The sequence below is a fragment of the Cherax quadricarinatus genome, chromosome 16 (assembly GCF_038502225.1).
Source record: "Cherax quadricarinatus isolate ZL_2023a chromosome 16, ASM3850222v1, whole genome shotgun sequence".
Lineage (NCBI taxonomy): Eukaryota > Metazoa > Arthropoda > Malacostraca > Decapoda > Parastacidae > Cherax > Cherax quadricarinatus.
In genome coordinates this window covers 15,125,316-15,141,134 of record NC_091307.1, presented here as the reverse complement: position 1 = coordinate 15,141,134, position 15,819 = coordinate 15,125,316, and the positions used below count along the sequence as shown (strand labels likewise).

The 15,819-nt window shown below is 38.7% G+C and overlaps 1 protein-coding gene across 9 annotated transcripts in view; it reads left to right on the top strand.

Moving 5' to 3' along the window:
• Window positions 1-15,338, top strand: part of LOC128688791 (titin-like) — a 458,202-nt gene extending 442,864 nt beyond the window's left edge. For 5 of the 9 annotated variants that reach the window (XM_070085635.1, XM_070085634.1, XM_070085640.1 and 2 more), the window contains 4 exons: window positions 952-1,584; window positions 2,259-2,356; window positions 13,540-13,720; window positions 14,784-15,338. In XM_070085635.1, coding sequence (XP_069941736.1) covers window positions 952-1,584; window positions 2,259-2,356; window positions 13,540-13,720; window positions 14,784-14,875 — 1,004 coding nt within the window. In that variant the 3' untranslated portion in view covers window positions 14,876-15,338. The remainder of the gene's footprint in view (window positions 1-951; window positions 1,585-2,258; window positions 2,357-13,539; window positions 13,721-14,783) is intronic. The other 4 variants (XM_070085637.1, XM_070085639.1, XM_070085638.1 and 1 more) reach the window with 4 other exon arrangements.
• Window positions 15,339-15,819: the final 481 nt, after the last annotated feature.

The window sequence follows — 15,819 nt, the reverse complement described above, 5'->3', positions numbered from 1 at the left end:
AAAAAATGGAGTTCTAAAGAAATAACTATAAGTTTGGTCGACTGGAACAGTGGAATTAGCCAAAAATAGGGCTCAAAGTGGGCGAAATCGCCGACTCGTAAATATCGCCGAGGTTGCTAATTTCGCGAGAGCGTAATTCCGTCAGTTTTCCATCAAATTTCGTTCTTTTGGTGTCATTACAATTGGGAAAAGATTCTATCATTTCATAAGAATTTTTTTTTTTTTTTTTTTTTTTTTTAATTTTGCGACACCAGGAGACACCTCAGGATTTGGGGTTGTGACAGTCAAGGGGTTAAAGTGGCTATTCTTAGGACTAAGTCTGGAACATGTTATGGAAAGTTTTTTATGGTTAGCTACAAATGTTCCAAGTTTTTCCTGTTTAATACATGTGCTTCTCACCTGTTCTTACACTTTATTGTATTTGTGTAACGATTTTTTTGTCCAGGGTAATACGTATATCAAGTGACATTTGTAAAGCATTTGATTAGTAGAAGTTTCATGTATAGGAGAAAGGTCAGTCAAGTTTAAAAGCCATCATTTATATGTGCAGAATAAGTGATGAAAGGTACCTTATATTTTATTATTTTTATTTTTATTATCACACTGGCCAATTCCCACCAAGGCAGGGTGGCCCGAAAAAGAAAAACTTTCACGATCATTCACTCCATCACTGTCTTGCCAGAAGGGTGCTTTACACTACAGTTTTTAAACTGCAACATTAACACCCCTCTTTTTATCCATGGATAATAATCATTTTATTGTTTTAAATACACTTCATTCTGATATATCTTGGAGTTGCTAAACTTCTCATCAGAATTTAAATACAGTACAAAACAAAACAGTTTTACTCTAGATTTCATTCTGTTGATGCTTTTTATGTTACACAAATTGGGCTACATTTCAGATTTGAAGTTTAAAGGTTAAAGCAATGTCTTCACCTTTTTCCTTTAGGCACGAAACATATTGACCCAGAGACAGGTCTTATCTACTTCAAATATGACTTTGGCTATGAATTTGGTGTAATCCTACCCGGAGAAGCAAAGAAGGTGGATAAGACAAAACAACTAAATGGAGATCATAGTAATGACATCCCTATTCCTGTCATTCACGAAAAAACTGATGCTTTTGCTAAAACTGGCAAAGATATTGCTAAGACCAATGGTCATGTACCTCATCTGGAAACTACTGGCCCTCAGAATGCACCAGCTATATTAATTGAAGATGCTGCATCAAGAAAAGGCAGTTCTACCCAGACTCCTAGAACAGATCACGTTTCTCCTCAACCATCACTGCAGTCTGACATCTCTGAAACCGACCGTGAGTATCAACAGTATATGGGCAAGATGATTCCTGAATTTGTGCCCAAGAAGCAGGCCCAATTTCGCCCCATCTCTGGTGACCCATATTCAGACAGTGAAGCAGAGTCAGATCACCCAAGCCCATCAAAGATTGCAGATTCGAGTCCTGGTATCCATATGGGTCCCAAGAGTTTTGTGCCTCTGGTTCCTGGTGCAACTGTTCACCCCAAGCCACTTCCTTTTCAAGGATCCTCAGCTGATGCACTCTGCACAACAGACCTGGGAGGTACTGGTTGTCTCCTGCCTGCACGACCAGTGTTTTCCCTGTCATCATCCTGCTCGTGTGTGCTGAACAGTTAAACTAACTTGCATTTCAAATAATAATGCATGATGTTAGTCTTCCCTGCATCCTCACACTGCCTACTAGGCATATATAATTGCACTTTATTGTTTTGTAAGTTATTGTTTATTAATTGCAATTTTTGCTTAGTATATGTTATTTTATGTAGGACATTTTATACCTATAGTTAGGATTGTCTTAAGAATAATAACTTACCAGTTAAATTTGACACAATATTTCATTGCATATACACACCTACATATACTTTACTACATATACATTACTATCACTACTAAGAATGCATGTCCGTTTTGTAAAGTTGCAAGATTTATTAACATAGCGACACCTAAAACAAATATTTTCTAATACTGTGTAAATTTTATTTTATGTTAATTTGTTATATGTATTCAGTATGCTTTGTCCATATGTATTTAAATTCAATATTTATGCTTTTGTGAACCTATTTATTATTAATGATTTAAAAATAATGAATTTAGCCTAACCAAAGGTTGAATTTGACAGACTACTCAAAAGTGCTTAGTTTATGCTTCCAAAAGTGTGGTTTAGGTTCTCCACTTTCTCACCTTACTAACCCTAACTGTCTGCCTCACCTCCCACAGTACTTGGGTCCCCTCTCAGCGCTACACCCCCTTCCACGCCTTCCACACCTCATTCTGGTCCCCTAACACAGCCCACACGACCGCCACATTACATCACGGTAAGTTGTTAGTAGCAGTACTGTATTATTAGACTGGCAAGGAAATAAATCATATTATACTATCTTTGTTCCATGCTCAAAAGTTGTAATACTCTAGATATTTTTACACATGCTTAGCAAAATAATATTAATACAGTATTTTTAAACTAGATGTACTTCAAAATTTTGTGACAAATAATTTGAGTTCTAAAAGTTAGTTGTCATCTAGTTCAGCTTTCCATCTAGTTAAGTTTTTACTTAAATAGCAATTTATTTGTACTACATACATCTAAATTTAATGATTTTTTCATGTAATTTATATATTTAGTGCCTTCTTGTATTCCACTAACAGCAGTTTGAAGGCTTACAATGTCCTCCAAGCATTTACAGTATATTGTTCCTTTTTAAATTTCTGTACTTTGCTTATACACATCTTCTTTATCTTTTTGTGCAAAATTATTTTTAAAAATCTTACTTGTATTTCTTATGTAGTAAATTCATTGTCCATATAATATTGCACATCCATATATGATATTTTCATTTAACTATTTGCTATAAAATTAAAATTTTCTAATCATAATAAGATTTTTGCAGAATACTTGGAACTCATTTGTTGCTTTTATAAAAAATAGGTTTTACTTAGGCTAAGATTGTTAATTTTCACGTATTACTGTACAGGTATATTAGCAACACTTCATCATATGATGTACTGTATACATCATCCTCTATTCAGATTAATGTAGAGCATACACACACTTTCACATCTGTTTGGTTACTGACCAACTTCACATGAAGTGTCAAAAAATTTTGTAAATTTTACTAGAAAAATGTTTATCCATATTTTAATTGTCACAAAAATAAACTAAAATGATAGGATTTGAAGATAATAATAAAGCTACTGAATCATATGTGTGCATAAAGACATCATATAAAGTTTAATCTTCAGGATAAACAAAAAATGTAAAAGAACAAGCCTTATAACCATTTTTGGTCATTATAACCTCGGGTATCAGGCAACCCTAAGATCCATATTAATGCAACTCAGAAAAGTCTCAATTTTTTTTACTTCAGTGCTATTTCCTGAGATCATTCATTCAATTGCTTTATTTCCACAAGTGTGCTACCATTAATATTCAGGTTATCCTTTGTTTGCAACATTTCCACCCTTCCTTCAAAGTACAGATAATGCCTGTCCCACCTCCAGAACTCAAGTCTGGCTAACCGGTTTCCTTGAATCCCTTCATAAAATTTACCTTGCTTACACTACAACAGTATGTCTGTTAAAAAATCTCCTGTCGCCGGTAATCCTATCTAACATGCTCATACAAACCTGCCTGGTGCTCAAATCCCTCAAACTCAGAGCCTCTATCCAATCATTCCTGGGGCAACTCTTACCTTCCACCCCAAATTTATACAGCCTCTTCATTATCCAAATCCTCTTCATCCTTTTTACTTGCCTCAATCACTTCAACAGCATCTCCTCAGCTCTGAATTATACCATTGGTGACCCTACATCACCTTTTAATTTCAGGGTTCTGAATTCCCTGCATGATATTCATGCCACATATCGCTCTTAATGTTGTAAGAGGTGAGTAAAATGCCGGGAGCAAGGGGCTAGTAACCCCTTCTCCTGGAGTTTACCTGGAGAGAGTTCCGGGGGTCAATGCCCCCGCGGCCCGGTCTGTGACCAGGCCTCCTGGTGGATCAGATCCTGATCAACCAGGCTGTTACTGCTGGCTGCATGCAAACCAACGTACGAGCCACAGCCCGGCTGATCAGGAACCGACTTTAGGTGCTTGTCCAGTGCCAGCTTGAAGACTGCCAGGGGTCTGTTGGTAATCCCCCTTATGTATGCTGGGAGGCAGTTGAACAGTCTCGGGCCCCTGACACTTATTGTATGGTCTCTTAACGTGCTAGTGACACCCCTGCTTTTCATTGGGGGATGTTGCATCGTCTGCCAAGTCTTTTGCTTTCGTAGTGAGTGATTTTCGTGTGCAAGTTCGGTACTAGTCCCTCTAGGATTTTCCAGGTGTATATAATCATGTATCTCTCCCGTCTGCATTCCAGGGAATACAGGTTCAGGAACCTCAAGCACTCCCAGTAATTGAGGTGTTTTATCTCCGTTATGCGTGCCGTGAAGGTTCTCTGTACATTTTCTAGGTCAGCAATTTCACCTGCCTTGACAGGTGCTGTTAGTGTGCAGCAATATTCCAGCCTAGATAGAACAAGTGACCTGAAGAGTGTCATCATGGGCTTGGCATCCCTAGTTTTGAAGGTTCTCATTATCCATCCTGTCATTTTCCTAGAAGATGCAATTGATACGACGTTATGGTTCTTGAAGATGAGATCCTCCAACATGATCACTCCCAGGTCATTGACGTTGGTGTTTCGCTCTATTTTGTGGCCAGAATGAAGATTTAATTTCCTCGTGTTTACCATATCTGAGTAATTGAAATTTTTCATCGTTGAACATCATATTGTTTTCTGCAGCCCACTGAAAGATTTGGTTGATGTACGCCTGGAGCCTTGCAGTGTCTGCAATGGAAGACACTGTCATGCAGATTCGGGTGTCATCTGCAAAGGAAGACACGGTGCTGTGGCTGACATCCTTGTCTATGTCAGATATGAGGATGAGGAACAAGATGGGAGCGAGTACTGTGCCTTGTGGAACAGAGCTTTTCACCGTAGCTGCCTCGGACTTTACTCTGTTGACTACTACTCTCTGTGTTCTGTTAGTGAGGAAATTATAGATCCATCGACCGACTTTTCCTGTTATTCCTTTAGCACGCATTTTGTGCACTATTACGCCATGGTCACACTTGTCGAAGGCTTTTGCAAAGTCTGTATATATTACATCTGCATTCTTTTTGTCTTCTAGTGCATCTAGGACCTTGTCGTAGTGATCCAATAGTTGAGACAGACAGGAGCGACCTGTTCTAAACCCATGTTGCCCTGCATTGTGTAACTGATGGGTTTCTAGATGGGTGGTGATCTTGCTTCTTAGGACCCTTTCAAAGATTTTTATGATACGGGATGTTAGTGCTATCGGTCTGTAGTTCTTTGCTGTTGCTTTACTGTCCCCTTTGTGGAGTGGGGCTATGTCTGTTGTTTTTAGTAACTGTGGGACGACCCCCGTGTCCATGCTCCCTCTCCATAGGATGGTAAAGGCTCGTGATAGGGGCTTCTTGCAGTTCTTAATGAACACGGAGTTCCATGAGTCTGGCCCTGGGGCAGAGTGCATGGGCATGTCATTTATCAAACTATACCCCGGCCGGGATTGAACCCGCGGTCAGAGAGTCTCAAAACTCCAGCCCGTCGCAATCATGTCATTACGATTTCGTGAGTCATGTCATTTATCACCTGTTCGAAGTCATTTGGCATCAGGATAACATCAGATAGGCTTGTGTTAACCAAATTCTGTGGCTCTCATAAAAAATTCATTTTGATCTTCGACTCTCAGTCTGGTTAGCAGCTTGCTAAAAACTGAGTCATATTGGGACTTGAGTAGCTCACTCATTTCCTTGCTGTCATCTGTGTAGGACCCATCTTGTTTAAGTAAGGGCTCAATACTGGACGTTGTTCTCGACTTTGATTTGGCATAGGAGAAGAAATACTTTGGGTTTCTTTCTATTTCATTTATGGCTTTTAGTTCTTCCCGCGATTCCTGACTCCTATAAGATTCCTTTAGCTTAAGTTCGATGTTTGCTATTTCTCTGACCAGTGTCTCCCTACGCATTTCAGATATATTGACCTCTTTTAGCCGCTCTGTTATTCTTTTCCGTCGCCTGTAAAGGGAGCGCCTGTCTCTTTCTATTTTACATCTACTCCTCCTTTTTCTTAGAGGAATAAGCCTTGTGCATACATCGAGTGCCACCAAGTTAATCTGTTCTAGGCATAAGTTGGGGTCTGTTCCCACCAAGGCAGGTTGGCCCGAAAAAGAAAAACTTTCACCATCATTCACTCCATTGCTGTCTTGCCAGAAGGGTGCTTTACACTACAGTTTTTAAACTGCAACATTAACACCCCTTCTTCAGAGTGCAGGCACTGTACTTCCCATCTCCAGGACTCAAGTCCGGCCTGCCGGTTTCCCTGAACCCCTTCATAAATGTTGCTTTGCTCACACTCCAACAGCACGTCAAGTATTAAAAACCATTTGTCTCCATTCACTCCTATCAAACACACTCACGCATACCTGCCGGAAGTCCAAGCCCCTCGCACACAAAACCTCCTTTACCCCCTCCCTCCAACCTTTCCTAGGCTGACCCCTACCCCGCCTTCCTTCCACTACAGACTGATACACTCTTGAAGTCACTCTGTTTCGCTCCATTCTCTCTACATGTCCGAACCACCTCAACAACCCTTCCTCAGCCCTCTGGACAACAGTTTTTGTAATCCCGCACCTCCTCCTAACTTCCAAACTACGAATTCTCTGCATTATATTCACACCACACATTGCCCTCAGACATGACATCTCCACTGCCTCCAGCCTTCTCCTCGCTGCAACATTCATCACCCATGCTTCACACCCATATAAGAGCGTTGGTAAAACTATACTCTCATACATTCCCCTCTTTGCCTCCAAGGACAAAGTTCTTTGTCTCCACAGACTCCTAAGTGCACCACTCACCCTTTTCCCCTCATCAATTCTATGATTCACCTCATCTTTCATAGACCCATCTGCTGACACGTCCACTCCCAAATATCTGAATACATACATTCACCTCCTCCATACTCTCTATCTCCAATCTGATATCCAATCTTTCATCACCTAATCTTTTTGTTATCCTCATTACCTTACTCTTTCCTGTATTCACTTTTAATTTTCTTCTTTTGCACACCCTACCAAATTCATCCACCAACCTCTGCAGCTTCTCTTCAGAATCTCCCAAGAGCACAGTGTCATCAGCAAAGAGCAACTGTGACAACTCCCACTTTATGTGTGATTCTTTATCTTTTAACTCCACGCCTCTTGCCAAGACCCTCGCATTTACTTCTCTTACAACCCCATCTATAAATATATTAAACAACCACGGTGACATCACACATCCTTGTCTAAGGCCTACTTTTACTGGGAAATAATTTCCCTCTTTCCTACATACTCTAACTTGAGCCTCACTATCCTCGTAAAAACTCTTCACTGCTTTCAGTAACCTACCTCCTACACCATACACCTGTAACATCTGCCACATTGCCCCCCTATCCACCCTGTCATACGCCTTTTCCAAATCCATAAATGCCACAAAGACCTCTTTAGCCTTATCTAAATACTGTTCACTTATATGTTTCACTGTAAACACCTGGTCCACACATCCCCTACCTTTCCTAAAGCCTCCTTGTTCATCTGCTATCCTATTCTCCGTCTTACTCTTAATTCTTTCAATAATAACTCTACCATACACTTTACCAGGTATACTCAACAGACTTATCCCCCTATAATTTTTGCACTCTCTTTTGTCCCCTTTGCCTTTATACAAAGGAACTATGCATGCTCTCTGCCAATCCCTAGGTACCTTACCCTCTTCCGTACATTTATTAAATAATTGCACCAACCACTCCAAAACTATATCCCCACCTGCTTTTAACATTTCTGTCTTTATCCCATCAATCCCGGCTGCCTTACCCCCTTTCATTTTACCTACTTCCTCACGAACTTCCCCCACACTCACAACTGGCTCTTCCTCACTCCTACAAGATGTTATTCCTCCTTGCCCTATACACGAAATCACAGCTTCCCTATCTTCATCAACATTTAACAATTCCTCAAAATATTCCCTCCATCTTCCCAATACCTCTAACTCTCCATTTAATAACTCTCCTCTCCTATTTTTAACTGACAAATCCATTTGATCTCTAGGCTTCCATAACTTGTTAATCTCACTCCAAAACTTTTTCTTATTTTCAACAAAATTTGTTGATAACATCTCACCCACTCTCTCATTTGCTCTCTTTTTACATTGCTTCACCACTCTCTTAACCTCTCTCTTTTTCTCCATATACTCTTCCCTCCTTGCATCACTTCTACTTTGTAAAAGCTTCTCATAAGCTAACTTTTTCTCCCTTACTACTCTCTTTACATCATCATTCCACCAATCGCTCCTCTTCCCTCCCGCACCCACTTTCCTGTAACCACAAACTTCTGCTGAACACTCTAACACTACATTATGTTTTTGTTATTGAAGTTGAATTTGGTGAATGCTCCCTCGTGACTAATCTCATTATGTCGGTCTGGGGCTCCGCGCATACATGTCTGAACCTCAATTATGTTGTGATCTGAGTACATGTATATTGTTTTTGATATGGTGACATTTCTTATCAGATCATCATTGTTAGTGAAGATGAGGTCTAGTGTATTCTCCAGTCTAGTAGGCTCTATTATTTGCTGGTTTAAATTGAATTTTGTGCAGAGATTTAAAAGCTCGTGTGAGTGTGAGTTTTCATCAGAGCTGCCTCCTGGTGTTATTACTGCAACAGTATTATTTGCTATATTCCTCCATTTTAGGTGCCTTAAGTTGAAATTCCCCAGGAGCAAGATGTTGGGTGCAGGAGCTGGAAGATTTTCCAGACAGTGGTCAATTTTTAACAGCTGTTCCTGGAATTGCTGGGATGTTGCATCCGGAGGCTTGTAGACTACCACAATGACTAGGTTTTGGTTCTCGATCTTTACTGCTAAAACTTCCACTACATCATTTGAGGCATTAAGCAGTTCTGTGCAAACAAGTGACTCTGCAATGTACAGGCCAACCCCTCCCCCCCTTTTTTTTGCCTGTTCACTCTGTCACATCTGTATAGGTTGTAACCTGGGATCCATATTTCGTTGTCCAAGTGATCCTTTATGTGGGTCTCAGTGAAAGCCGTGAACATTGCCTTTGCCTCTGCAAGCAGTCCATGGATGAAAGGTATTTTGTTGTTTGTTGCTGGCTTTAGACCCTGTATATTTGCAAAGAAGAATGTCATCGGACTGGTGGTATTGTTGGTACTGGGGGGGGGATTTTTTTTCCGGCATTAGTATCTGTATCTGTTGGTTTGGAGTGGAGGCCATCGACTGTGGTTCCACTCCAGGAATGACTGGATTTGGTGTACGATTTCTGCCATTTCCTGCCAGTTTTTTTTCCTTCCTGGCTCTAAAAAACCTCTCCCTCTTGAGTGGCTGTGGCTACCCAGGTTTTCCCATGGCCTGGATGTTTTGTATCTTTTTGTCCCCTTTAGATGGTGTGCCTGGCAATTTAAGTTATAGCAGTCTTTCCTGTACTGAAGAGGTACACATTTCAGGGTGAAAAAGCTTACAGGAAGGGAGTTTGCATTTTCCTCTTGTCATACGTCATATGTCATACTAAATTTAAAAGAGAAACTTTCGTTTTTCTTTTTGGACCACCCTGCCTTGGTGGGATACGGCCGGTGTGTTGAAAGTAAGAAGAAGATATCGCTCTTAAACATCATATCTCCACTGCCTCTAGCCTCCTTACTGTGGCATTCAAAACTCATGACTCATACCCATATAAATATGTTGATACCACTGTTCTCTGGTACATTCCCTCTTTTGCCTCTTTCTTTCCACATATGCTTCAGTACATGATGTAGTTTTTTTTCATCATCTGTGGCTCATCTCATCATTCATATTTGGAACATCATCATTTAGATATTTGGAAGTGGACACATCTGCTGATGTGTCCACTTCCAAATATCTAAATACATCTACTTCCTCCATACTTCCTCCATCCAATCTAATATTTAGTCTGTCATTGCCTAGACTTTTTCTTTCCCTCATCATATTGCTCTTTTCTTTTACATCTTCTTCTTTCAACAAACCAGCTGTATCCCACCAAGGCAGGGCGGCCCAAAAAGAAATATGAAAGTTTCTCTTTTTAAATTTAGTAATTTATACAGGAGAAGGCTTTACTAGCCCCTTGCCCCTGGCATTTTAGTTGCCTTTTGCAACACGCATGGCTTACGGAGGAAGATTTCTGTTCCACTTTCCCATGGAGATAAGAGGAAATAAAAAGGAACAAGAACTGGTAAGAAAATAGAAGAAAACCCAGAGGGATGTGTGTATATATATGCTTGTACATACATGTGTAGTATGACCTAAGTGTAAGTAGAAGTAGCAAGACGTACCTGAAATCTTGCAGAGAAAAGACGCCAGCAATCCTACCATCATGTAAAACAAGTACAGTACAGGCTTCTGTTTTACACTCACTTGGCAGGATGGTAGTACTTCCCTGGGCAATTGCTGTCTACTTTCTTTTACATACCTTCCCAAATTCTTCCACCAATTTTTGCAACTTGTCTTTGACTTCCACCAAAAGACTTGTGCCATCAGCAAAGAGCATCTCTGGTAACTCCCACTTTGTATCAGATCCAGCTTCTTTTAATCCTACATCTCTCCCTAACACTCTAGCATTCACTTATTTTACAACTCCATCTATAAATATGTTGATACCACTATTCTCTGGTTCATTCCCCATTTTGCCTCTTTCTTTCCACATATGCTTCAGTACATGATGTAGTTTTTTCTCCTCATCTGTGGCTCACCTCATCTGTGGCTCACCCATCTGCTGATGTGTCCACTCCCAAATATCTAAATACATCTACTTCCTCCATACTCCCTCCATCCAATCTAATATTTAGCCTGTCATTACCCAGACTTTTTCTTTCCCTCATCATATTGCTCTTTTCTTTTACTTCTTCTTTCAACAAACCGGCTGTATCCCACTGAGGCAGGGTGGCCCAAATGAAAAATGAAAGTCTCTCTTTGAATTTAGTAATTTATACAGGAGAAGGTGTTGCTAGCCCCTTGCCCCTGGCATTTTAGTTGCCTCTTACAACACACATGGCTTACAGAGGAAGAATTCTGTTACACTCACCCATGGAGGTAAGAGGAAATAAACAAGAACAAGAACTAATAAGAAAATAGAAGAAAACCCAGAGGGGTGTGTGTATATATATGCTTGAAAATGCATGTGTACTATGACCTAAGTGTAAGTAGAAGTAGCAAGACGTACCCGAAATCTTGCAGAGAAGACACCAGCAATCCTACTGTTATGTTGGTTGTGTTGTTGTCCCTTATTACTTTGATAGTAAGGTTCTCACTACATATTCTAGTGTGGGGGTAGCTTTTACATAAAGCTTTAACCTTAGTAGTCTAGGGTAATACATTCATGATTGATCATCCTCAGTGTCTCTGAAATCCTTTCACCAGCTCTCTTCACAGGTTATTTAAACTACTACTATAAAAATATAACTGTATTCTAAATAGATATGTACATAATATACAATTACAGCACTCACTTATTCAAAACATAAGCCTGCACACCCCTTAGCTGCTCTTCTAAGACAGCCCACATGGTGGATCTGGACAAATTGCCCTTCTTTCTTCTGGACCAATCTCTGGACAAACCAGTGTTTTGACACACTTTAGTCACCCTGGGTATGATGGCCACAACTTAAGTTATAAAAACCCACCCCTGGAGCACACATAATGCCCAAAAAATAGAAAGAAGGACCCAGAGGTCCTACCAGCTTAAAGTTAACAGAGAGAGAGGGAGAGGGAGGAGCCTAGCTAAGCTCCTCCCACTCCCACCAAACAACAAAAGACTGTTGCCAAGCACAATTATGTAGTTACCACAACTCTACTGCACTTATTTTAAATTTACAAAAGAAATACAACTTTATAAACTACTTATTTAAATTGTGTGTTTGTGTGTTTATAGTATAACCTATTATATTGAGAAAAATAGGCTTGACCAGCTGCCTCTCAGTCCCTAAGTGATCTTCCCTTAGGGCCATTTAAGTGCTGTGTCCTCATCAATTCAATATAATTAGGTATTCCAGAGTAACTGCTATTTATAAATACATGTTGGGTCCTATAGCCCCATAACACCTACCATCATGTAAAACAAGTACAATACAGGCTTCTGTTTTACACTCACTTGGCAGGATGGTAGTACTTCCCTGGGCAGTTGCTCTCTACTCTCTTTTACATACCTTCCCAAATTCATCCACCAATTTTTGCAACTTGTCTTTGAAATCCACCAAAAGACTTGTGCCATCAGCAAAGAGCATCTGTGATAACTTCTGCTTTGTATCAGATCCAACTTCTTTTAATCCCACATCTCTCCCTAACACTCTAGCATTCACTTATTTTACAACTCCATCTATAAATATGTTAAAAGACCATAGTGACATCACACATCTCTGACAGAGTCCTACTGCATACCCAAACCTGGGCCTCACTCATTGCATAAAAAATTCTTATCTGCTTTTAGTAAACCTACCTTATCTCATACAATTGTAACATCTACCACATGACTCATCTAGCCATGAATAAATCAATCTCCTACTCTTTTCCAGAAAAAAAAAATGGCCTAAGAACCCTAACCTATGCTTGAATATATATAGTATGCATAATGATAATACAACATATTGAAGTATGAAAAACTGCTGTCTGTAAAGGGTTCAGTGAATCACTTAGGAATATATTTTCTCATGTAATGCACCCCCTTTTGAAAGTATTGGACTTCTTTACCACTTTTATACAGTACAGTGTTCATGTATAAGGCAAGGAAGTAAATAGGTACTTGAAGAAAAAGTCAAAGGTAACCCTGAGTTAGAAAATATATTCCAGTATACTGTTCTCTACAGTCATCTGCTTGATTATTATTTTTTAAATTGCCTTTTATAAACAGAGCAGATTGCAAAACCTTCCTTTATTTTATTTATTCTTAAGTTATAAATGACTGTTTATTTCATGTCCTAGCCAGGTCTCTGTTAAGAGCTATGAAAGATTATTTTTATTATATTCATGGAAGCACTATATTCATAAGAATTATTCAGTGTTGTATGACAGATTGCCACCCCTAAGCTTCTCCTTCATAAAATGTCTGGAGCTGCCCCAATAGTGGTCCATTATACATTGAGTTGTTGATATATCATGGGATACATAGAAGTTGACACTTGGGGTAATTATAATTACCCTGCAGTTTTCATATAGTATCACTATATAGCACTGTACCTATTTACTTTCTTGCTTTATATCTGAATAATGTACAGTACTGTACTGGTACCAGCAATATGTCTCTTTAAATTACATAACTAATAATACCATTTTTTATTTAAATGCTTGATCTGATATATTAAAGCCTATTTTACTGAATTAAAAGTACTATACAGTATCAGTTGCCCTTACTTGATCCAATTTAATTCCTTAGCCACTACGCGATCTGGCAGTAGTGTCAGGAGAGGCACTGCGCCTAGAATGCGTAGTGCAGGCGGACCCACCCGTACAGGTGACATGGTCCAAAGGGGGCAGCATCCTCCAGAATGGACCAGACTACCAGATAGTCTACAGAAACGGTGTTTGTAGACTCATCATTCCCCAGGTCTTTCCAGGTTAGAATTCTTTCTGGGATTACTTATTATGTAATTATTATTGTTAATCTTGTAAAAACAAATTATATTACTGTATGGTCAATAAATGTGATAAATCAACTACAGCACTTGGCAGCATCCGTGCCTACAGTTCAAATTTAAAACAGCATAGAATTACAGGCTTTGTTAGCCTGATATTACCATCTACATCTTTTGTGGTTGTGTGCATATTTATGTATTTTTTTTAATGCACCAGCTGTCTCCCACCAAGGCAGGGTGACCCAAAAAAGAAGAAATATTTTCATAAAGTTTTTTTTCTTTTTACATTTAGTAATTTATACATGTGAAGTGTTACTAGCCCCTTGCTCCTGACATATTAGTCTCCTTTTATGACGTGCATAGTTTACTGAGAAAGGTTTTTGGAACCTGATGAGCTGTTGGAGTGTGAGCAGGGTAATATTTTGTGAAGGGATTCAGGGAAACTGGTTAGCCAGACTTCAGTCCTGCAGGTGGGAAATACAATGCCTGCACTGTAAAGGCAGTTTGGAGGGACATCTAAACTGTCGTATCTGAGTGCCTCTACAAAGACAGTGATTGTGTATGAGTGATGGTGAAAATGTTGAATGATGATGAAATTTTTTCTTTCTTTTGGGGTTTTTCTTTCATTTTGGGTCACCCTGCCTCAGTGGGAAACGGCCAACGTGTAAAAAAAAATACTATATATGTATATGTACATATTGTTTATTTTTAAACATGCTGACCATTTCCTATTGAGGCAGGGTGACTCAAAAAAGAAACACTTTCACTCTCATTATCACTATCACTGTCTTGCCAGAGGCATGCAAATACAACAGTTCAGATGTCATTCCAAACAGCAAATATCCTCACCCCTCCTTTGGAGTGCAGGCATTGTGCTTCCCACCTCTAGGACTCAAGTCCAGCTAACTGGACTTTTTTTTTTTTTTTTTCCTTTTTTTTTTTAACACTGCTGTCTCCCACCAAGATAGGGTGACCTGAAAAAGAAACATATTGATTGTAATATACACTGCATAGTATATCAACATTACCCTTATTATAATTTCAGAGGATGAAGGAGTATTCACGTGCACTGCTGTTAATCTACTTGGGATGGACTCCACTAGTGCTACTGTCTGCATCACAGGTGAGAAGAAGTAATCTTCAAGACGAGTTGAGTCTCCTTCTGCTACTACTGCTGCGGGTACTTCTGATGCTGGGGCTGCTACAGTCTTCTGTCAAAGACTTGTATGGTGGTGGTGGTATTGTAGTAATGAATGATTTCAGTGCTAGATATTTCTCTATGTAAGCTCTCTGTCTTTAATTAAGTCAGTTTCACTCCTCTTAATCTGGCCTGGGTACTGTTTTACTTTTAAGTTCTATTAATATAAGAAACTAAAATAATTAGTATGTAAATGTATCAGTTTTGTAATTGGTGTTGGTAATGGCATTTGAATTTTGTTTTACCAAAATAATTATTTTAGAGATGTACTGTATTACAATTAGGTATCAGAACTTTAGAAAAATTCTTTTCCTCACACTGGATTGTAAAGATAAACAGTGAAATGCATTTAGAACACAGAATATTTTAAAGGTCACACACATGATAAGAGGTCATTTTAAATATGATTAATAATGAACTTGACCTTTTGTTTCGAGACATTTTTAATAAATAAATATATATATATATATATATATATATATATATATATATATATATATATATATATATATATATATATATATATATATATATAATACATGTATTATATATATATTATATTATATATATACAGTATTATATATATACACACACACACACGTACGTACGTACATTTAACATCAGTTCAAATATATTGGAAATTTAATAGACAAAAACTTGCATTTTACTCTAGTCAGATTCTCTTTGGGCAGGAGCTGACTTTTTTTTTTTTTTTTTTTTTTTTTTTTTTTTTTTTTTTTTTTTTTTTTTTTTTTTTTTTAAGGTTCCTAGTCAAATATTGTATAGGCATCTGTGATCTTCTCTCTGACCTGGTTTAAAATGATTGTGGAATTTTTCAATTTCATAAGTGTTTAAGTTAAAATCTTTGTAGCTTTAGTTATTT